Source organism: Rhincodon typus, chromosome 7, assembly GCF_021869965.1.
Source record: "Rhincodon typus isolate 14 chromosome 7, sRhiTyp1.1, whole genome shotgun sequence".
In the NCBI taxonomy this organism is placed as follows: domain Eukaryota; kingdom Metazoa; phylum Chordata; class Chondrichthyes; order Orectolobiformes; family Rhincodontidae; genus Rhincodon; species Rhincodon typus.
The window spans coordinates 80860361-80885364 of record NC_063338.1 but is presented as its reverse complement, the minus strand read 5'-3'; the positions used below and the strand labels follow the sequence as shown (position 1 = coordinate 80885364).

At 40.2% G+C, this 25004-nt stretch overlaps 1 protein-coding gene across 1 annotated transcript in view; it reads left to right on the top strand.

Annotated features, from left to right (window-relative positions):
* neb (nebulin) overlaps nt 1–25004 on the top strand; it is a 255644-nt gene that overhangs the window by 24355 nt on the left and 206285 nt on the right. The window contains exons 12-25 of the mRNA XM_048598817.1: nt 1005–1109; nt 2027–2128; nt 3203–3310; nt 4619–4735; nt 8958–9059; nt 9149–9256; nt 9357–9461; nt 11794–11892; nt 12386–12490; nt 15225–15332; nt 18298–18411; nt 23233–23430; nt 23618–23725; nt 23982–24080. Of these exons, the coding sequence (XP_048454774.1) occupies nt 1005–1109; nt 2027–2128; nt 3203–3310; nt 4619–4735; nt 8958–9059; nt 9149–9256; nt 9357–9461; nt 11794–11892; nt 12386–12490; nt 15225–15332; nt 18298–18411; nt 23233–23430; nt 23618–23725; nt 23982–24080 (1578 nt within the window). The remainder of the gene's footprint in view (nt 1–1004; nt 1110–2026; nt 2129–3202; nt 3311–4618; nt 4736–8957; nt 9060–9148; nt 9257–9356; nt 9462–11793; nt 11893–12385; nt 12491–15224; nt 15333–18297; nt 18412–23232; nt 23431–23617; nt 23726–23981; nt 24081–25004) is intronic.

Below are 25004 nucleotides of genomic sequence, written 5' to 3'. Positions count from 1 at the left end.
ATTTCTGAAGAAGGGGCTGGGCCCGAAACGTCAGCCTTCCTGCTCCTCTGATGCTGCTTGGCCTGCTGTGTTCATCCAGCTCTACACCTTGTTATCTCAGATTCTCCCAGCATCTGCAGTTCCTACTATCTCTGATGCACTAACCCATGGCAAAGCAGCCTGCTTGATTGGCACACTACCTTCAACACTCACTCCACCCATCCTGGCATTAGCATGTACCATCTACAAAATGTACTGCAGCAACTTACCAAGGCTTCTTCAACTGCTCCTTCCACACATATGACCTTCACTATCAAGAAGGACAAGGGCAACCGATGAATGGGAACGCCACCAGTTGCAAGTGTCCTTCCGAGTTATACACCACCTTGACTTGGAAACATATCACTGTTGTTCGGTCAAAACCATGGATCTCCTGTCATGCCAGCATTTTGGGATTTTCTACAACCCACAGACTGTAGTGGGTTTAAGAAGGCAGCTCACCACCACTTTCTCCAGGGCAATAAATGTCAGCCAGCCAGTGATGCTAACAACCCAGGAATAAAGTGTTAAAAATTGAGCAGTCTTGATGTTCTGTTTTTCATCTTCCTGACCTGGATATATCCCATCTGATCAAAACTGACCACAGCATTCTGGTGATCAGTATACTGTACAGTTTAACACAACTTCCATTAGAACTGCACTGTTTTGTCAATATAGATGGCAGGTTGTTGTTCTATAATTATCTGACATATTGTACATCAAGTTGCCCAAATAACATTTCCACATCTCTTTCAAACCCACAGTCAGCTATTTCAACATTTTCTATTAAACACTTGCGTTGCTAGTTGTTTTGATTTGTGGGCAGGATTTACACACTTTAGTATTAAGTAACATTTTATTACTAAAATGACAACTATCAAATAATTAAGCATTTGGGGGAGAGGAATTATCCACACCTCAATGAGTAGGCCAGGGAGTCAAGCTATTTATTTTCATTCATAAGCCAATTTTCTCTTTCTACCTAGATTGAATACAAGAAAAACCACAATGAACATCTGTCAAAATACACTTCACTGGCCGATCCACCAGATGTTGATCTGGCAAAAAAGGTTGTCAATCAACTAAGTGATGTGAGTACTAGCAACAACAGCAAGTATAAGAAGAAAAACTATTCCAAGGCGGGTGACAAAACTGTAATCAGGCAACAAATAGATGACGAGTTTAAGAAGGAGTTATTAAGAGGGTACTGACTAAAGTTATAGTGAAAAGGATATTTTAAGGTAGGCATTAAAGATGGAGAGGCTGCAGGATGGCGTAGTAGGATGTATGGTTGAGGGGCAGAATTTTATTGAGGATCTATCAGTGACCTCTTCCTTTGCATCCACATCCTGCCTCTTGATGACAAAATCCAAAGATGTGGCTTTATCTTTTGCATGTGTATTGAAGATCTCACATGTACCACTGCCAAGTTTCTTTTCACTCTTGCATTGATTTTCTTTGTCCATCTGCAGTCCCTCAGCCAGCTCCAATTTCCTCAGGTCATTGGCTTCAGATTCCAGCTCTTGCTCTGAGTTCAAGTTTTTACAATAACCAGAGGGGTGGTACTGTGTAAGTTATACCCACTGGTGTTTAGCAGAGTGACAGGAATATCAGATTGTGAGGCGCCTTGACAGCATAGATATGGAAAGGACGTTTCCTCTTATGGGAGAATACTATGGTTAATCATTAACCATAATAGCCCAAGCCAAACATAGACCCACATGGGAATTCCTAGAGGCATGGCTCTCCACCAATACTTCAGTCAACAAACAAATAGAACTGGACCCCATATATAAATCCATACAGATCAAAACCAGAAATGACAGTACTCACCATAACGGACCAAACAGTATAAATTCCAAACAGAGTAGAATAACATCGCTTCATCGGGCTCCACTGATGATGTCACCTAGCATGGTGTTGAAACATCTGAACAAAAACAAGCCAGCTCGGCCAGCAAGTCAACAAACTCATAATGAAAATACTATGGCCTTCCATTTTCTTGCAGATTAAGTACCATAAAGACTACAACAAGAATAAGGGCAAGTGGAGCCAGACACCTTGCTATGATGTCGCAGTTGCCCGAATGAATGCTGACAATTTGAGCACTGTAAGTACATTTTTCAAACCTGTCCAGCTTCTCATGTAAAATATGCTGAGGTGAAGAAGAAGGTGAGGGAGCTGATATGTACACAGCCCAGCCACTAAACCAGCTCAATCCCAGATTCAGCTTCCTCCCTATTGCTCTAGTTAGCTGCACATTGTCATAGATCCCAGTCAGGAAGGGAGAAAAACAATTTAAAGTTTTCATCTTGATCTCTGTTTTTGGGTTCAGGGGTGTATGTCTGCAGTGTGTAACCTAATATAAAAGTGTGTTTAGACTGGCTCCAGTTGTATCCTTCACCAACTGGTATATCTGGAGAAGGAAAGATAGAAACCCTCAGATTGTGGGGTAGCTTGGGATAAGGGTGTTTTAGCTGACTGGTTGAAGCGGGTGGAGATGTGTTTGACAAATATTGAATCGCAACTCAGAATCATGGAATTGGAGGGTGGAAAATTGACCGATCGCAGCAGTGAGGAGGGATCACCATTGTCAGAAGAAGTGCTTGAGGAGTTATGGAGACCACTTCTGTTCCACTTGGTCCACAAGGTCTGTAAAGTACATAGCTCTTACAGCAAGTATAGCTCCTGTTTCCATTTGAGTCCAGGGGAAATCCAGCTATCAATAGTTCAATTTAAATCAGACTCCCAATTATACTCTGAAATGATGAGTCCTCCCTCTCCAGGACAGGTATGCAATGCAAACACTGCACTCAGAAATGGAGATGGGATTACAATCGATCACATGTCTCTGTAAAGTGAATCAAACCAACTTTTAAGTCTATCTGAAATAATTAAGACTGAAGTTGCAAATCATTCTTGCAGCACCCCTGTATATCTATTCTAAAGTCTTAATAATAATTCACCATTTGAAGGTAAAACAGATACAGCATTTTAAACATGGTCAAGCCAAGGTTATGTGTAGGAAAGGGGTGATGGATTTTGTTTTATACTGAACTGTCCAATGAAAATAACTGCACAGTTTATTTGCTTTGATAATGGCTTCTCAGCTTTAGTTAATGAACTATCAGATGATGACATCTAAAACAATAGCTTGATTTGTGCTTTTGTCCTTTTTTATTAGAAAAAATATAACGAGGGCTACGAGGAAATGAAAGACCAAATTTACTTCATGCAAACTGAAACTCCCGAATATAAAGCCAGCAAGCGTACTCAAAATGCTACTAGCCCGGTAAGTGATTCACAATTAAGCATCTTCATCTGATGTTCTTACTGCCAATTCCTTTGTACCAGAACTAATCAGTGCTCCTTCTGTGGAAATGTAGCGTGGCATTTAGTGGAAGTAATAGGGATCTCCTGGCTGGAGAGCTGGTGAAAACAGAATGTCAATACTTTTAGTGAAGGCTCAGCAAATGGAGTGCCACTAAAGTACTTCACCGGAGGATGGTGGGGGCCTTCCCCTGGGTCAAGGACATTGCCCGCCCTCACCTGCCAGGCAATAGAGAACCAGCAGCTCTATTGAATGGCAGGGCAACTGGGAAGTAGAACTGGGAGTACGATAGGCACCTGAGGCTTTGGAATGTCACTGACTGTAACAGGTAAATGATGGGAGAGGTTAGGGGGCTGGAGATTGATGAAGGAAAGCCAGGAGGTAGCGTAAGGGCATGGCTCTCATCGGGTCACACAACACCAACTACCCCACTTCCTGATGAGAATCTCTTTGCCTCATTTCCTGTTGATGCCTCGATCAGATGCAAAGTGCCTGGCGATGAGGGATCCTCCTCTGGGAGCCCACAAGCAACCCCACACCAGTTTACTTTACTGACTACTTGTCATGCTCACCACATGTTAAATCAGGTTAACACTAGTAGTGATGAGTTGAAGCCGTAAGTGGGTGAGTAAAGTGCACTAAAGGATCTCATTGACTGTCGGGCTGGAAGGCCATTAATGGGCATTCTGATGCATGGACTTCATCAGGGTGTTTACTCATCATTCAGGACTGAATCATGCTATCATTCAGTACAGAAGAGGTCCTTTGGCCTATTGAGTCTGTACTGCCAAAAGCACCTACACAAACTATTTACACAAGTCCTGCTTTCCTGCACTCGGCCCATAGCCTTGAATGTTATGAGTGAGGATCAGACAAAACAAATTGATCTAATATACAAAGTGAGACTACTCAGTGAGTTTCATAGGTTTACAATTGCAGCAAATATGAATGGTGAAGTGTGGGGAGAAACATTTCTAAATAGATGGGTTTTTAGATAGGTTGACCGCAATGTGAAGGTTAAATTCAGATGTATTTTGTTACTGGTATCCGGTGTTCTTCTTTCATATTTTCTATTATTGAGACGAGCAAGCTGGTTTGAAAATAGTCGTTGTGCCTCAAAAGCTCATATGGAGTTAGATACTGGCATTTCTTTGCCTCAACAATCAGCTCACCTGTCTCCAAAAACAAATGTTGGCTTTATGCATTAATAAACAGCTAACTTATAAGTGAAGGAATTCCACTAATCATTAATCCTTATTGCTTCTTTAGATAAAATACAGACAAGATTATGAGAAGACCAAAAATAAAACTGATTACAACATCCTACCAGCTACAGAAAATCCTCTGCTTCAACAGTTGAAGAAAGCCGGTGATATAGCAAGTGATGTAAGTATTTACAAGCACAATGCGCCTTTATTCAGAGGTAACCATTCTTATCACAAATTATTTTGCTGCAAAAAGGGGTCATTCAGTCCATCGTGACTGCAAATGGCTCTATTATCTGATCTGGCTCTATTATCCAGTGCCAATCTCCTACTTTTTCCCCATGTTCCTATACATCATTGCTATCCAAAGAAACATCCAATGCCCTTGTGAATGCCTCAATAGAATCTGCCTTCTTCACATTTCCACGCAGTGCATTAGATACCCGAGCAACTAGCTTCACAAAGATTTTTCCCACATCACCCTTGCTTCATTTGCATATCACTTTAAATTAAACCCTTCTTGTTCTTGTTATTTATTTAGAGCTTCTCTCTACTTACTTTGTCCAGGCTGCTCAATGATTTTGAAAACGTCAATCAGATCTCTTTCCAGCCTCATTCTATCCAGAGAGTATAGACCCAACTTCTTCAGTCTATAACCATAACTTAAGTTTCTGATATCTGGAACCATTTTTGTAAATTTCTTCTGCACTCTCTCCAATGCATTCCTATGATGTGGCACCCACAACAGCACCCAATACACCAGCTGAGACATTCCCTAGTCATTTCATAAGTGGGTTAAGGAAAAACAATACTGAGGACAAAGGAATAAAAGTACAAAAGAGGCATAGCAAAACTGAAAATTGTTTATGCTGGATGTCTGAAATAAAAGAAAAACATGCTGGAAACACTCAATAGCATTTGCAGAGTGAGGAACAGAAATGATTATTCGAGTCACTGACAAACCATGGAAGATATGGGAGAGGTGCTTCTTATTCATTTTTGTTGGATGTGTGCGTTGCTGGCTGGCCAGCAATTATTGGCCATACCTAGTTGCCCTTGAGAAGGTAGTGGTGAGCTGCCTTTTTGAAACGCTGCAGTCCACTGGCTGTAGGTTGACCCATAATGCCCTTAGGGAGGTAATTCCACGATTTTGACCCAGTGACAGTGAAGGAACGGTCATATATTTCAAGTCAGGATGGTAAGTGGCTTGGAGGGGAATTTGAAGGTAGTGGTTTTTCCATGTATCTTCTGCCCTTGTCCTTCTAGATGAAAGTGGTCGTGGGTTTGGAAGGTGCTGTCTGAGCATCTTTGGTGAATTTCTGCAGTACACACTGCTGCTACTAAGCATCAGTGCTAGAGGAAGTGGATGCTTGTGGATGTAGTGAAAATTAAGCGTGCTACTTTGTCCTGGATGGTGTCAAGCTTCTTGTGTTGCTGGAGCTGCACCCATCCAGGCTAATAGGAAGTATTCCACCACACTCCTGACTTCTGCCTTGTATATGGTGGACAGGCTTTGAGGAGTCAGGAGGTGAGTTACCTGCCACAGTATTCCCAGCTTCTGGCCTGCTCTTGTAGCCAGTGTGTTTATGTGGTGAGTCCATTTGATTTTCTATTCAATGGTAACCCCCAGGATGTTGATACTGGGGGATTCAGTGATGGTAATACCAGTGAATGTCTCTCATTGGTGATGGTCATAGCCTGGCATTTATGTGGTGAGAATGTTAATTACTACTTATCAGCCCAAGCCTGGATATTGTCCAGATCTTGTTGCATTTGAACATGGACTGCATCAGTATCTGAGGAGTCACAAATGATGCTGTGCATTATGCAATCATTGGCAAACATCCACACTTCTGACATTATAATGGAGGGAAGGTCATTGATGAAGCAGCTGAAGACAGTTGAGCCGAGACACTACCCTGAGGAACTTCTGCAGAGATGTCCTGGAGCTGAGATGATTGATCTCCAACAACCACAACCATTTTCCTATGTGTCAGGTATGACTCCAACGCTGGAGAGTTTGCCTCCGATACCCATTGATTCCAGTTTTGCTCGGGCTCCTTGATGCCACACTCTGTCGAATGCAGCTTTGATGTCAAGGAGTTGCACTCTAACCTTACCTCTGAAATTCAGCTCTTTTTTCCATGTTTGAACTGTGTCTGTAATGAGATCAGGAGCTGAGTGGCCCTGGCGGAGCCTAAACTGGGCATCACTGAGCAGATTATTGCAGATCACATGCAGTTTGATAGCACTGTTGATGACACTTTCTATCATATTACTGATGATGAGAGTAAGACTGATGGGACGGTAATTGGCCAGGTTGGCTTTGTCACGCCTTTTATGTGCACATAACTAAGCAATTTTCCACATTGTTGGGTAGATGCCAGTATTGTAATTGTAGTGGAACAGCTTGGCTAGGGAAGAGACAAGTTCAGGAGCACAAGTCTTCAATACTTTTTCCTGAATGTTGTCAGGGCCCATATCCTTTGCAGTATCCAGTGTCTCCAACCTTTTCTTAATATTATGTGGAGTGAATTGGATTGGCTGAAGACTGGTATCTATACTCCTGGGGACCACTGGAGGAGGCCGAGATGGATCTTCCACTTGACACTTCTGGCTGAAGATTGCTGTGAATGCTTCAACATTATCTTTTGCACAGATGTATCGGGTTCTTCAATCATTGAGGTTGGGGATATTTGTGGACCATCTTCCTGCAGTGAGTTGTTCAATTGTTCACCACCATTCTCAACTGGATGTGGCAGGACTGCAGAGCTTGGATCTGATCCATTGGTTGTGGGATCGCTTAGCTCTGTCTATCACTTGCTGCTTTTGCTGTTTGGCGTGCAAGTAGTCCTGTTTGGTAACTTTACCAGGTTGACACCTCATCTTCAGGTATGCCTGGTGCTGCTTCTGGTATGCCCTCCTGCATTCTCCATTGAACCCTAGTTCAACCATCCCCTGGCTTGATGGTAATGGTTGCGGTGGGGTTATGCCGGGCCATGAGGTAGCAGATTGTGCTGGAATACAATTCTGCTGTTGCTCATGGCCCACAATGCCTCATGGATGACCAGTCTTGAGTTGCTAGATCTGTTCGAACTCTATCCCATTTGGCACAGTGATAGTGCCGCACAACACGATGGAGGTTATTGACAATGTGAAGGCCGGACTTCATCTCCACAAGGACTGTGTTGGTCAGTCTTACCAACATTGTCATGGACAGATAAAACTGCAGCTGGCAGATTGGTTGAGGATGAGGTCAGTGCAAACCCAACTTAGCAGCTATGTATGTCCCTTAGGGCCTGACCAACTTGATCAGTAGTACTGCTGCCGAGCCACTCTTGGAGGTGGACATTGAAATCCCCACCCAGCGTACATTTTGTGCCCTTGCCATCCTCAGTGCTTCCTCCAAGTGTTGTTCAACATTGAGGAGTACTGATTCGTCAGCTGAGAGGGGATGGTACATGGTAATCAGTAGGAGGTTTCCTTGCCCATGTTTAACCTGGAGCCATGAGACTTCATAGTGTCCAGAGTCGATGTTGAGAACACCCAGGGCAACACCCTCCTGACTGTATACCATTGTGCCACCACCTATGCTGGGTCTGTCGTGCCGGTGAGACAGGACATATCCAGGGATGGTGATGGTGGTGCCTGGAACATTGTCTATACGGTATGATTCCATGAGTATGACTATGTCAGGCTGTTGCTTGATGAGTCTGTGAAACAGCTCTCCCAATTTTAGCACTAGTCCCCAGCTGCTAATAAGGAGGTCATTGCAGGGTCAGCAGGGCTGTTTCAGCCGTTTTTTTTTTTGGTGCGTAGATCAATGCCAGGTGATCTGTCCTGTTTCATTTCTTTGAGACTTTGTAGCAATTGATACAACTGAGTGGCTTGCTAGGTCATTTCAGAGGGCAATTGAGAGTCAACCAGATTGCTGTGGGTCTGGAGTCACATGTAGGCCAGACTAGGTGAGAACAATAGCAAACCAGATGGGTTTTTCCGACAATTGACAATGATTTCATGGTTGACAGTAGATTCTTAATTCCAATCCTCTTAAATTAAATTCAAATTCCGCCATCTGCCATGGGCCATCACCTACCTGATCAAAAACGTGGTGGTGGGAGGTGTGGAGAGGTAAAAAAGTTTCGGGAGGTGCATTCAGGAAGTTCAGCTGAAACAGCTAAATGATCTACTGTAATAGTGAGGTGAAGGTAGCTTTGGGTGCAGGTAATGGAGAAAGACCGGAGTGGAAGCCCAGAAGCACATGGGAAGGTAAGGTCACAGACATTGGTTGGGCTGATATGTTGAGGAGTTTGAAGATAACAGCAAGCATTTTAATTTCCTTTGAGCATCAAATATGTAAATTCTGTTCTGCAGACCTGTCACTGGCTCCTTTATTTTTGCAGAAAAAGTACAAGAATGATTACGAAAAGGCTTGCAAAAGTAGCATGAATTACTGTGAAACTCCAAAGTTCAAAACTGACCGAGTGCTCGCAAATCTCAGTGATGTAAGTACTGGAGTGGTCCATTAAACCCAGTGGTAAAGTATAGTATTTGAACTGAGCTGACATCGCTGTTCTGGATATTTCCATTTTAGATCAAATATAAGCAGATTTATGAAGATAATATCAAGGGCCATTATGTTGGCAGTCATGAGGATCCGTACATGATTCACTGTTTGACAGTTGGAGCAATGAAAAGTGATGTAAGTAAACAAAAACTTAGTTTGGGAACAACTAGTAAATTGCTATGGCCTATCTTGTTACCTCTGCCAATAAATAATACTATATTCTCTTCTTCTGAAGAAAAATTATAAGGCCGACTATGAGATGGATAAAGGAAGCTGTTATTTCCCCCAAACTGTTACCCCAGAGTATGAAGCTATGAAGAATTCTTACCAGTGTAAAGATGTAAGTATCTAAGAAGTGTTTGATCATGAGCACTTCAATTCAACCACTTCACCCAGAATTCTCACTGTCTGTGCACAAATCCAGGTCTTAATGTTTCATTGAACTAATGTGTTTGAATACAGAATAGTTAACATTTTATGTGATTCTAAAAGTCAAGTGAGAGGGGTGGCTTTTCTGCATGGAGATGAAGTTCAAACAATTTCAGATAACCAGAGATAGGATTGTGTGGAGTTCCTTCAGAATAAAGGATGTGCAAAGGGTAATGTGAGCAACCTCAATAATTCTTTTGGCCTGACAGCCAATTTCTTTTTCCAGGCAAATTTACAAAGTTTTGGAACTAGTTTCAGGGAAGCTTTAAGCTTTAAGTCTTGTGCATCTCTTAATGTTGTACCTTGGTTTCTCTAGTGTCATTTCTCTTGCTGTTGTTTCTGCTGTCTGAAGGAGGACATTATAATTAAAGGCTTTCAAAAAGGAAAACATTTTGATAGTGTGGTGATTGGTCATTGATGCATAATGGAAAATAATCAACAGTCTGTTCATATTAACTATGGCCATAAGCATATCATCAAGGTAGATAAAAGTCCTTCGCGTTTCTTTGGGCATGCTCAGTTTCTTTAGCTCTCCTTTGCTATCTGGTAGATCTGGAATGAAAATTTTGGCTATTTGTTGTTTAGGGATAAGTTCTAACAATGCTGAGGATGATATTCCATAATAATGCTGTCTTGGAATGTCGATAGTAATCCATTTTAAGAAACTTTCAGGTGCTTGGCCAACATGCAAATGTCATCTGATCTGTGGCACCCATCTTAAAAATCAAAGTGTCCTTTTTAAAAGAGAAAAGCAAGTTTAATATTTAAAAAAATATGTTCTCATATGATTGTACTTGTACATTCATTTCCAAATGTTGCAGAGATTTTCTTCACTGATTTTTTTTTTCTCTCTGGGAAATCATAGACAAAATGACATTTGGTTGTAAATAAAAAGTGTTAATGAAGAACAGGAGAATGCATCAGCTTTTAACCCTGCGTTGCCATTCAATAAGATCATGGTTGATCTTCAGTCTCAGCTGCACATTCCCAAATTATCTTCTTGAACCCTGATTCCATTCACATCAAATGTCTGTTGATTTCTGATCAGAGAAATGTTTTACTTGATCTGATTTTTAATGACAATTGGGATGTACATGCTACCATTTCTCTTCTAAAGGAATAAAGTTGGAGGATATTAAATTTCACAATTTGATGAGGTTCCACAAAATACTTTGGCTCACTTAATTGTAATTGGAATCTGAATTGGATTTTTTTAAATCTGAGCAATATAAAATGAAATGGAACAACATTTCTAACTTATGTCAGCAAATTAGAGTTAGCAATAATCACAAAAATTACATGATTGTAATATATTAAGTAGTAGGTCCAGGCTCTTTGGTATTTGTTTAAATGCATTATTCTTTGTGTGATATTTCAATTGTGTTTATTTTCTTACATCCTTTCGCACATGGAGAAGACAATTGTACAAAATAAAATATTGGATGTTCCAAAAATTCCTGGTGGAAAGTAGGGTCACTTATGTTGGTTAAAGCAAATTATTTACTTTGATGAATGAATATAATCTCATATTTTCAAATTAAAGTTTTACCTTATTTACAATTATTCATTACATTTTGCTGATGGTCACTGTTCTATAATGCATCCCTGACTAAATCTATTCAAATAAACACAGTTCTTTTTATTTATCCATGGGGAACAGCCTCTGCACTCTGTAATTCTATTGTGTTCTATTTCATACCAGGTCCTTTGTGTGGAGAACAGCACCAGCTAGTGGGCACAGTATAGACTGATTTGGGAGATAACTTCATCTTCCAATATTCAGAATAGCTTTTTTTTTTAAAAAAATACCATTAGATTATTTTAGCAATTACAAGAAAACATGATGCAATTAAATATTTGATACCTAGCTCAATAGAAAATATACTTGATGTAATGGATAATTTGCATAAGTCGCACAACTCTCTATGTTGTATCTTACCTTATGAGTGGACTTATTATGAAAACCTAACCCAGCAGAATGTAGCCAAGTTTTCCTCGGAAAAGAGTGGTATCACCAAAGTTTAATGGGAGCATTGGCAAAACTACATGGCTTTTGGACCTCCTCATAATTGAATCTATTGCTTAGCCTGAAACAGAAATGACCTCTCCCTAGCCCCTTTTCAAAACAAAATGATTTATAGGTTGGTATACCAGTATCCATCGATGAATGGGTGATAACAGTTTTAATGGTATTTGTTCTAAACCATATATAAACTGTTTTTGTTTCCTTGTTTCAATTACAGCAAGTCTATAAGAAGCACCCTGATAAAATCAAGTTTACTCAAGTGGCTGATTCTCCAGTGATGTTGCAAGCAAAGCTCAACGCTAAACAACTGAGTGACGTGAGTATTTATAAATGCGACAACTTTCTTACTGGTGTTATTGGAGTTAAACAGTTGTCCTGATTTTGGTCGTGTAAGTTCTTACATATTTGACTTGAAATGTTCTGCCAATTCTAAGACCTCAATTCGAGTAAGTTGAACAGGCTCAAACACGTGTAAGTATATCATTATATTTTCCAATCTATCACTAAAATTAGTGATCTGAAGTAAAAATATCATTCGTAATTTCTAGTTTCATTTAAGAATGGAAGGTTTAAATTTATAAAGTTTCTTCCAAATACGTGTTGCATGTATAAAGTATTCAGGATGAACCATCTGTTACCAGCAATCCATAAACTCATACCATTATGGCTTGTGCTGTCTAGTCACATAAAAGTTTACATTTGTATTCAATGCTTTTCTAATAAGTGCTGCATGAAGTATTTTAGTATGTTCCACACTACTGGCTCAATCATGTTTATCATCCTAAATTTCATTTTATTATTTTCCACAGCTAAACTACAAAGCAGACTATGAGAAGAAGAAGTTCAAATGTACTATTCCTCCTGATAACCCCTTTTTCATCCAGTCAAGGGTGAATGCATACAATCTGAGTGACGTAAGTAGTTGCAGTGCTTCAGATATGTTTTTTTTTAATTTCAGTTTTCATTTACAGCGAGTTTATTGTGAATGGAGATTTCTGACTATGGATAGATCTTGGGTTTACAAAATGTCAAAAAATGCCATTGTTTCTGTAAAATCATCTTTAAAATAATTAAAACTACTATAGTAGTTAAAGGTTGGAGGGGTGGTGTGGTGGGAAGATTGTGGGAAGGGGAGAAAATTACTGCTCTGATCCCATTTTGAACTGGCCCCAATCATTCATTTATCTCCTCTTTGGGGAATAACCTGGGTCACTTCAATGGGATGAAAATCAGGCAACATTGGTAATGGTGAACATTTGAATCAGCTTATTCCTTCTGGGGATGCACATGCAAATCACATTCCTTGTGCCATCCATTTGAGGAAGCACAGGAGACAGTCTAAGTAACCTGGGGAAGCAAGGCAGGATAGCAAGTTTGGTTGACACTTTGTGAGCAATTCCAGATAAGATACATGATCAGGAACCAAGCCCCAAAGTAGAAAGATAGAAAGATGGAAAGCAAGTGGATATGGTCCCATTTGTTGGGAAGTTAACTGGTGACGTTTATTGAGAAGGCCTATTGCAAAAATCACAATATCTATGTCAAATCACAAGATGAGTCTTTGAGAATATGGCTCTGGTTTCTCTTTCGTTCTACACATTCTTCATTAGACATCTGCTGAGAACTCACAGGGTTGAGTTTTATGCTCTCCCACCGACAGATTTGAACGTGGTGATATATGTAACATACCTATCTCCTGTTTGGGTCAGTTGAGCCCCTTAAGTTGCCATTAAGTAGCCTCATCCCAGCCATGCAAGTATTTACCCAGACTGGGGAGGGCCAATACAAGAAGGCCTACTGACATTTTAACTGCAGGGTTGGAACAGATTAGAGTAGGAACCATGGCACCTGGGAAAATCCAGTCCTCTGCCTTTAAGGTTTCTTTGAACCAATCTCTCACGTTTTTTTGTGGAGCCCTCTGTTTTTAGTTGAATTCAAAATCGTTTGACTAAACGCCTTCTTAAGATGTCAAGGGGGTGTGATTAACTCATTATAATTTCACATTGGCTTTTGCACACGTAGTCTTGCAACCCACCTATTTAGAATAGTTTTCATTTGCCTGTAATTGATGTTTGACTGTTGTATCCAAGCTGACTGGGATCAAATTTATTGCTTTTTAAGCATTGGTAATTACATTTGCTTGGTACAAGTGCCTCCTCTACTTGATGGGCCACACATTTCTCCCTAGCCTCGCCTGAAAGATCATTAGTTTTGCGTCCGTTTAACTCATTAAGTAGATCTGTGACACTGATTTCAATTTCCCTTGAATAATGGATATCCTACTAAAATTAGACATATTCTTGATCCTTGATGAGTACTTCTAGAAAATATTAATTTAATATTTTAAATGTTGAACCTTCAGTTCCTGTGTCCCTTTTATCAGAGAGGTAACTCCATCTCTAAATGTTCTTACTCTATGGATGTTTCAGCATAAGATTTAACATTCATCACTGCTGATCTCTTGAGCTTTTTATACATATCTAATATCCTTCTCCATCTATTATGGTTAGCTCTAGACCCTTTGAGTTTATCTACTCCTTTTTCTTGTAGTCTTTGTATGATTTGGTTGTATTATTAGCTTTTAATTCCCCTTATTCTTTAATTTAATTTTGTTTTACTTCCATACTTGGTCTTATAGAGTTTTAAAATATGTTCTATTTTTCCTCAACCAGGACATATTGCAGTAAAATTCCATAGTTAAATTCTTTGAATATTTCCTTTGTAAAATAATATATTTTCTGGCTCTGATGACCTTAATCTTGAGTTATATTGACAACTATATTGACATTTTTCATCATTATCTGTTGGGAAACTTTTAGTTTCCATGAAAACTGAGAATTCAAAATCGCGCACATGAAGAATTTCAAATACCACCTTGAATCTTGCTACTGATGGTACAAACCCTGATAGAGTAGGCCACACACTATAAAGCCACATTTTGACATTTAATCCTTGAAATAATTAACAATTGTTGTCATTTTGGGCTAGTTTTTTAATTTGGTGTCAAAACTATAATGTTTGGATCACGTCCTGGTTCCGATGTCGCACTCAGTCAGAAATAATTACCTGAAACAATTCTGGAAGGAGTGGCTGCTTCATAAATAGAGGGTGAATGTGCCATCCAGTTAAAGAAGGTGGCCATGCTCCAATGACGCTTAGTAGCTTCACAGTCCCTGGTGGGAGCTGCTGATGTAGGTCGGAGGAAAAGAAAGGGCACTTGAACTTAAAGTGCTCTTTGAACAACTTTGAGATAAAAATATAAGCAGTAGAAAAAAGATCACCAATGTCAGATTATCCCCAGAGGGGGGAGCCCTTGCGCTGGGTGGACTGGGGCCTCAGCTGCAGACATCACGCATGGTATGGTGATTTGAGGTGAAGTCTAGCCCCAGGATTGCCCTAATCAGCCCAAGAATGGCCTCAAGTGGCTACACATCACTTGTCGGATGAGTAGATTCTGAGCCCTCTACCTGGCCCTTTGCAAAATGGTTTAAGGTTGGAACAGTGCTGACAAAATGGCATACAAGTTAAAGAACGGGAAAATCCTGGTCATCTCCACATCCAGATCTGGTCCCAACACACACTTTGTAACATTGGCTTTTACCATTGTCTCTCAATTCTTACATTTATTATTCGTTTCTTTCTTGCTAGAATTGCTACAACTATGACTGGAACAAAGAAAAGGCCAAACATTGCAATATCAGAGAGGATTCAATCCCTGTGGTTGCAGCAAAGGCACATGCAAATATTGCAAGTGACGTAAGTAATCCTGGGTAATATTTAACCTCAATATTTGGAGCAAGTGGAAAATACTTTGAAAAAGAAAGAAGTGTTACCAGAGGGCACCACAACTATCACAAGTAGTTGAAGTTAATAGGTTAGATCCATTCTAGGACAAGTGAGATAAACAGACTGGGCAGAATTGGATTGAAGGACATATTCGTGGGGTTAAGTGAAATAGAAGTGGAAGATACGGTTCACATCCATGGCATGGATGCTTTCTCTGTTTACTGGCTGTAAGGGGCAAATCAATTTCTTGTAGGTTATATTTGTAAAACTATGTGGTTGTAATCATAGGGGATTTTAATTTTCCACACATTGACTGGGACTGCTATACTGTAAAAGATTTGGATGGGGGAGGGAGTTTATTAAATGTCTTCAAGAAAATTTTCCTGATCAACATGTAAATGTTCCTCCTAGAAAAGGAGCAAAACTTGATCTTCTCTTGGGAAATAAGGCAGGGCAAGTTACTGATGCCTTAGTAGGGGAACACTTTGTGACTAGTGATCACAATTCTATTGGTTTTAAAATAGTTATGGAAATGGATGAGCCTTCCATAAAACTTAAAAGTTCTTAATCTGAGTAAGGCAAATTTTAATAGTATGAGACAAAAGCTTTCAAACGTTGATTGGATTAGACTGTTCACAATTAAAGGTTCAACTGACAAGTGGGAGCCATTCAGAAGTGTGATAATGAGAGTTCAGAGACATTTATTCCTGTTAGAGTGAAAAGTGAGGCTGGTAAGATTAGGACACAGTGGATGAATAAAGATATTAAGGTTCTAGTCAAGCATAAAAAAGAATCTTATGTTAGATACAGACAACTGGAATCAAATGAATCTCTTGAAGAGTATAAAGGGTGTAGTGTCATTCTTAAGAGAGAATTCAGAAAGGCAAAGAGGGGATATGAGAGATAAGGTGAAGGACATTCCAAAGCTATTCTATATTAAGAGTAAAACAGCAACTACAGAGAGATAGAGGACCTTAAATATCAATGAAATTGTCTTTGTGTTGAATTTCAGGATGTGGGAGGGATATTAAATGAACATTTTGTGTCCATTTTTACGGTGGAAAAAGAAATGGAGGCTGGAGAACTCGGGGAAATAAATATTGATGTTTTGAAAACAGTTCACATTTACAAAAGAGGAAGTGTTGGAGATGTTAGAAAACATTAAAGGTGGATAAATCTCCAGAACCTGATCTGGTGTATCCCAGGACATTTTGGGACGTTAGGATGGAAATTGTGGTATTATCTATAACCATGGGTGAGGCCTGGAGGTGGCTAATGTTGTGCCTTTATCTATGAAAGGCTGTAAGGAGAATCCTGGGAACTATAGACCTGTGAGTCTGACATCATTGGTAGGTACATTGGTGGAGGTGATCCTGAAAGATAGGATTTGCATGCATTTGGAGAGGCAAGGAATGATTAGGAGTCGCCAGCTTGGTTTTGTGTGAGGGAAACCATGTCTCGCAAAACTTGATTGAGCTTTTTGAGGACATAACCAAAATGATTGATAAGGTCAAAGCAGTAGACGTTGTTTACTTGGACTTTAGTAAAGCCTTTGATAAGGTTCCACATAATAGATGAATCAGTAAAGTTAAATCACATGGGTTTCAGGGTGAGCTTGCCATTTGGATAGAAAGTTGGCTTTACAGTAGGAGATGCAGGCTGGTGGTTTATATTTGGACTGAAGACTTGTAACCAACAGTGTTCCACTGGGATTGCTTTTGGGTCCACTTTTGTTTGTCATTGATATAAATGAATTGGATGAGAATATATGAGGCATGGTTAGTAATTTTGCAGATGATGCCAAAATTAGTGGTATAGTGGGCAGTGAACAACATGCAAGATTACAAAGATGTTTGGATCAATTACGTCAATGGACTGAGGAGTGGCAGATGGAATTTAATTTGGATAAATGTGAGGTATTGCATTTAAAACAAACAAGGGCTGGAGTTACACAATTAGTGGTAGAGCACTGGGTAGTGTTGTAGAACAGAGAGACCTAAGGGTTTAGATACATAATTTTTTGAAATTTATGCAGCAAGTAGACAGGGTGGTTGAGAAGGCATTTAGCATGGTTGCCTTCATTGCTCAGACTTTTGAGTATAAAAATTGGAGCATCATGTTGAAGTTGTAAAGGTTGCTGCTGCGGCTTCTATTGGAGTACTGTGTGCAGTTCTGGTCGTCCTGAATAGGAAGCATATTATTAAACTGGAGGGGGTTCAGAAAAGATTTACTAGGATGTTGCTGGGAATAGAGAGTTTGAATTATAAAAGTAGGTTGGGACTTTTTTCCACTGGAGCAGAGGAGGTTGAGGCATAACTTTATAGGAGTTTATAAAATCATGAGGAGCATAGATAAGGTGAATTGCGAATGCCTTTTCCCTAAGGTTACGGAGTTCAAAACTAGGGGTCATATTTTTAAGGTGAGAGGAGTAAGATTTACAAAGGACATGAGGAGAAACGTTTTTACACAGAGGTTAGTGTGTGAAATGAACTCCCAAAGGAAGTAATGGGTGTAGGAGGGATATAGACCAAATGCAGGCAGGTGGGACTAGTTTAGTCTGGGAACATGGTTGCGTGGACTAGTTAGACCAAAAGGTCTGCTTCCATGCTATATGACTCTATGTTAATTTTGTGTTAAGTCATTATTCATGTATACACCAATTATGTGGAAAATGGGAGCTAGTACCAATTCATTGAAGTTAATAATGAGAGGTATCATTAACACAGAAGAGAAAGAACTTTGCTTTGTGTTAAATTGTAACATCTCTTCCCAGAATACTCTCATTTTCTTGAAACTGATACTCATCATACTAAGTGGGATTAATGTTTGATTTCTTTTTGTCTAATCTTCTCACTTGATGCTCGCACCAAGAGCTTTTAAATCAGGTGTTGAAATAAAATTCTCACCTTATTAACTCTCAGTGTCTACCTTTCAGGTCAAATATAAACAAAGCTATGAAAAGGCTCGTGGGAAGCACATTGGAGCTCAGTGTATAGAAGATGATCCTAAGATTTTACACTCCGTGCATGTGGCAAAGATGCAGAGTGAGGTAAGCAAGAAATCTGACTGGAGGGATTCAAATGTGGATTTTGAAGAAATAACAGCATGGAAGTGAGAGGCAAAATATTAAAACAAATAAAATAGTGCAGTGTTATTGATAGATTTTATTGTCACGTGTACTGACATACATTGAAAAGTTTTGTTTACAAGCAGTACAGACAGATCAAAAAGACTTAGAGGCATACAGGTTACATTGCAGGTTACGTTATTTGAGGCTAGAATCCATTCAACAGTCTGATAACGGCCAGAAAGAAGCTGTTCCTGAACCTGCTTATGCTTGTGTTCAGGTTTCTGTATCTTCTGCTGGATGGAAGAGGTTGTCGGAGATCTTTACCAGGGTGCAATGGGTCTTTGATGTTGGCTGCTTTTCCGCAGCAGCGAGCCATGTAACTGGAGCCCATGGATGGGAGGTTGGCTTGCATGATGGTCTGGGCTGTGCACACCACCTTCTGTAGTTTTTACGGCCCTGGGCAGAGCAGTTGCCAAACCAGGCCGTTATGCACCCAGACAGTATGCAGTCACTGGTGCATCTATAGAAGTTGGTGAGGGACCTTATAGACATGCCAAATTTCCTGAGCTGCCTGAGGAAGAAGAGACGTTTTTACACTTTCTTAACTGTTGCATTTACGTGGGAAGTCCAGGACAGGTCATCGGTTATTGTCACTCTGAGTAACTTGATGGTCTTCACTCTCTCAACCTCAGTTCTGTCGATGTAGATGGGGGCGTGTGCTCCTCCTTTCTTTCTAAAGTTGATGATTAGCTCGTCAGTTTTGCTGACGTTGGGAGACAAATTGCTTTTATTGCACTACATCACCAAGCCCTCTATTTCCAATCTGTATTTTGACTCGTCGTTGTTAGATATCCGTCCCACTACAGTGGTGTCATCAGCAAACTTGTAGATGGCTTTTGTTTGGAATTTGGCAACACAGTCATAGGTGAGCAGGGAGTACAGTAGGGGGCTGAGATGCATCCTTGGGAAGCTCCAGTATTGAGTGTTATAGTGGAGGAGGTGCATTTACCTATCCTTATTGATTGCGGTCTATGAGTCAGAAAGCTGAGGATCCAGTTGCAGAGGACGGAGCCGAAACCTAGGTATTGGAGCTTTGATATCGGTCTGGAGGAGATAATGGTGTTGGAGGTGGAGCCGTAATTGAGGAGCAGGAGTCTGATGTAAGTGTCTTTGTTGTCTGGATGTTCCAGGGATAAGTGCAGGGCTAGAGATATGGCATCTGCCGTGGACCTGTTATGTCAGTAGGCAAACTGTAGGGGGATTGATGCAGGTTGGGAGATTGGAGTTGATGTTGGCCATGGCCACCCTCTTGAAGCACTTCATGATTATTGAAGTCGGAGCTATTGGGTGGTAGTCATTAAGGCACACTACATGTGTTTTCTTGGGTACTGGCATGATGGTGGTCTTCTTGAAGCAGGTGGGGGCCTTTGGCTTGTTGGAGGGAGAGGTTGAAGATGTTGGTGAATACCTCCACCAGTTAGATCGCACAGGAACAGAGTGCTCGGCCATTCGGACAATCAAACCTGTTCTGCCATTCAATAATATCATGGCTTGTCTACTTGTGTTTTAAATTCCACCTTCCCTTCTGCTCATGATGATCTTTGATTCCCTTGCCTAACAAGAATCATAAATACCTCTGCCTTAAAAATATCCAATGACCTCGCCAGTACTGCTTTGAAGTTGTTGGTTGGTTTGCTGAGTTGACTGGTTTTCATGCAAACATTTTGTCTCTCTTCTAGGTGACATCGTCAGTGCTGTGTAGCCTCCGTTGAAGCACTGTTGTTCTGTCCTGCTTCAACGGAGGCTACACAGCACTGACTATTTCACCTAGAAGGGAGACGCAACATTTGCATGAAAACCTGTCAGCTCGGCGAACCAACGAACAACTCCAACTGCAACCTGAGCTACAGATCTTCATTAAAACATGTACTGCTTTGAGGCAGAAAATTCCAAAGTTGCACAACCCTTTGACAGAAATTTAAATTCCCAACATCTCCATCTCAAAAGAAGAATTTTTATTTTCCTTAACGGGATGAGGGTGTTGCTGGCTAAGCAGCATTTATTGCCCATCCCTAAATGCTCAGAGGGCAGTTCAGAGTCAACCACATTGCTGTGGGCCTGGAGTCACATGTAGGCCAGACCAGGTAAGGATGGCAGTTTCCTTCCCTAAAGGACATTAGTGAGCCAGATGGGTTTTTCCAACAATCGACAATGGATTCATGGTCATCATTAGATTCTTAATTCCAGATATTTTATTGAATTCAAATTCCACCATCTGCCATGGTGGGATTTGAACCTATGTCCCCAGAACATTATCTGGGTCTCTGGATTAACAGTCCAGCGATAATATCACTAGGCCATCGCCTCTTAAGTTTAGTACGGTGCCACTTAGTTCTGGACTCATCCTAATGAGGAAACATTCTTTCCATATCTATTTTGGCAGGATTATTCATCATCTTGTATCGTTCCATCAAGACACCCCTTACTCTTAGAGTCATAGAGTTGTACAGCATAGAAATAGACTCTTTGGCCCAACATATCCATGCAGACCAGATATCCTAAATTAATCCAGTCCCATTTGCCAGCTTTTGGCCCATCGTACTCTAAACCCTTTCAATTCATACACCCATCCAGATGCCTTTTAAATATTGTAATTGTACCGGTCTCCACCACTTCCTCTGGCAGCTCATTCCATACAAGCACCATCCACTGCATGAAAAAGTTGCCCCTTAGTTTCCTTTTAAATTTTTCCCTTCTCACCTTAAACCTATGCCTCTGGTTTTGGACTGCCCCACTCTGAGAAAAAAAATTGGCTATTCACCCTATCCATGCCCCTCATGATTTTATAAACCTCTATAAGGTCACCCTTCAGCCTCTGATGTTCCAGGGAAAATACCCCCAGCCTATTCAGCCTCTTCCTATAGCTCAAAACCTCCAACCCTCACAACATCCCTGTAAATCTTTTCTGAACCCTTTCAAGCTTCATAATTCCAGTGGAAACAAACCCATCCTGTCCAACTTAACCTTTTGAGACAACATGTCGAAGGGTATTCCAGAAGAAAGGAATTTTTGAGGAGATGATAGCTTTCAAGGGCACTGGGGTCAATGTGACGTGTGAATGAAGGCTGACAGTTCAATTATCCATGGTCCTTTTGCTGGTCTTCTTAGCCAAGCACAAAATTCACTGCTCCCAGAGTGTTCTAAAATCCTTGAGCCAATGTTTGCTATTGGATAGAGTTTCGTTGATGACCTACAACACCAAGCCTACTGACACATTGCAGGCATGCCTAACCCTGAACTGCAGAGTTGAGAACATTATGTTATTCAACACAGATTAATATCAAAAGAGTTATGTCCCTCTGGACAGTAAATTTAATGCCAAAGTTATTACTTTTTCTGGTAGTAGTTGAGTGACCACTCATTCCCCAAATCTGCTCAATTTCCCTGACCAGTTTGTTTATTTTCCCGTAAATCCGATTTCCGTTTCGACCAGGTTGAGATCAGGAACTGATAGCTTGGGACCAAAAGATGGTGCAGATGCATCTGGATTTAACATTTCAAAAGCCAAATTCAGTTGCTGATGTAACCAATCAGAAGTAAATTTCATTACCTTTCAGAGATCAGTCAGCCCTCCTTTGAAAGCTGTCGAGACAAATCTATTCGCTGAGTTCCAGGTAGCAAGACAGAAATCATTGCTTCAACAAGCAGCTAATACAATTTTATTTAAAACTCACAATGTAATGGCTAATGTAAAATTCACACGATAGTTAAATTGGCATTTTATGATTTGAAATATGGTGAGTTCTGCTCCTATCAAGAAAGTTGCATTTGCAGACAACCTCACGTTGCTGCTTTCGGATCAGCTTTAGCAGAGTTGACAGCATCAGAAAGATTTGACAGTCTAACTTGTATATTGTATACCTAACACACTCAAATCTTACGTGTGGCTGAAGACAGCAAGCTGAATTCACCTCAAAACCTATCATGTGGTGCTGCATTTTTCTCAGACCTTATCCACAACTCTCTCAACTTACTGTTTTGGCATGATCTGGAGGTGCCAGTGTTGGACAGGGGTGGACAAGGTCAAAAATCGCACGACAGCAGGTTATAGTCCAACAGGTGTATTTGAAAACACAAGCTTTCGGAGTCTCGATCCTTCTTCAGGTGTTAGTGAGAGAGCGGTGGCATCAGACACAGAACACATAAGCAAAAGATCAAAGGGTCATAGAACTGATGTGAATGCATTGAACAAACCTAAGATGACTGTTAAATCTTCAATCAGCTAGAAAGGATGATGTGGAGATGCCGATGTTGGACTGGAGTGGACAAGGCAAGAAATCCCACGACACCAGGTTATAGTCCAACAGGTTTATTTGAAAACACAAGCTTTCGGAGCCTCAGTCCTTCGATTGATTAATATGCAAATCCCAGAATTTCTTTCAAGTCACTGCCCCAAGATAACTAAAGGTTTTATCTGTATACGGGAGGTGGCACCTCAGGTCAGACAATGCATTTTAGGTGTGAGGCCTTCTTTAGAATCAGTCTGTGTTTTGACTTGGAGTCAGATTGGTTTTATTTCCAAAGTAGGAATTTATAAAATTCCACATTGACTATCTACAAGTTGTGTGCTTTTTAAGCAAAATAGAATGTATCTACAATTACAAATCTGCAAAAGCAAATTCACCCAATAGATTTATATGTGCGTGTGTGCATGGTAAACTGCAATCTGTCAATTCTGTTATGATTTGAGAATGTTGGTCTCAAAAGCACAAAAATGACTTATTTATTCTCTCATTTCAGCGTGCGTATAAAAAGGACTATGAGGACACAAAGACTAAATATCATACTCCACTTGATATGATCAATGTCTCCCAGGCCAAGAAGGCTCAGGAAATTGCCAGCAACTCACATTATAAACAACCAATAAATCGTTACTTTATGCCTCCTGACAGTTTGCCACTGAATTTGGCTAAGAAGTCCTACAGTTTGCAGAGTGATGTAAGTACTTCGTTTGATTGTTTAATGCATTTTATTATTATTTGGGCTCAAACTGGTTCCTCCATGTCTTATTGTACCCACAGGCTCAAATGTGATATCCAAAAAACTGTTGATGTCTGAATGTATTGATTATTGATATGATTGATTATTGGTAAATAACATTCCTCTCTGTGTATTTGCTTAACAGAACGAGTATAAAACCGAGTATAATAACTGGCAAAAAGGCATTGGCTGGGTTCCTTTTGGCTCCTTGGATGTTGAAAAGGCTAAGAGAGCTATGGATATCCTCAATGAGGTAGGTCACCACGCAGGAGTATCTTTTGGATTGATTTGTTCTAAAGCAGCCATTGAACACATTGCAAGAGCACAACAACCATTCAGTAGAACTGTGAATGGAAGAAATTCTCTCACTGTCGTGTATTCATGTATGTTGAGTTTAATAGTACAAAAGCTTTAAAGGATATGTGTATCTAAATCTGATTTGCATCGAAGCATTCTTTGGCACTAACGAGAATGATTTCTTAACAAAAATCTTTCTTTATATGTAACAGAGAAAGTATCGCCAGCCACCAGACACCATTAAATTCACTTCAATAGAAGATGCCCCAGAAACAGTCTTGGCAAAGGCTAACCAAGCACAGAGGAGTGATGTGAGTAGGGCATTTAGTAAATCTCCTCATCCCCGTTCCTAAGGAGCAAAACAATTTGAAACCTGGAGTACATTGTAGAAATGGATAAAACTGTTTTGCTTCTCATTCTAAAACATGCTGAAATTAACTACTTGTTTAATGATTATTTATCTGCAGAGATGTGTGTTCTTCCACTGGTAAACTTTTCTTCACTCAACATTTACATGCTTGGAAATTCTAACAAATAAGTTACGCTGTTAAAAATCAAGCTGATCAGTATAAAATTGCAAAATGGAGAAATGAATTTGTGATTAAATTGAAAAAGTTGAAACTATTTTTTCCTCTGCTCTTTTAAATATTTCTATCCTTTGACTAATGTATGTTTTGCTGTGTTTTCCACTATTGATTCAACATGAGGGTGCACAGATAAACGATGCTGTGCTTCTCTCACAGCCTCTCTTGAGAGTGTACTTGGAAATGTGAGAATATCTGCCATTCTCATCCTCCAGCTGGCATCATAGTCTCACCCTGAGGGAAATCACGGATAATAAAATCACTGTGCTACTGTTGGTACAGTAAATACATTCACCAGCATTTATGGCTGATACCTTAACCATTGTACACTGAACAAATACTGAAACAGAAACAGAAATGTCTGTAGGAACTGGTAAGGTCTGGCAGCATCTGTGGAGAGAAAGCAGAGTTAGAATTTGAGTCCACTAACCCTTCTTTAAATCGCAGGGTTGGATGTTTTGTTTATCCAAAACTAATATACATTAATATCTTGCCTGGGACCACACTCAACTGTATTCTACCCATATTTGCTGAGGATACAAATACAAGTAAGGAAAGCAAGTTCTGAGGATGATACAAAAAGTCTGCAAAAGACATAGGTTAAGTTGAGGTTGGTTGGTTTGCCGAGCTGGTTTGTTGTTCCGCAGACGT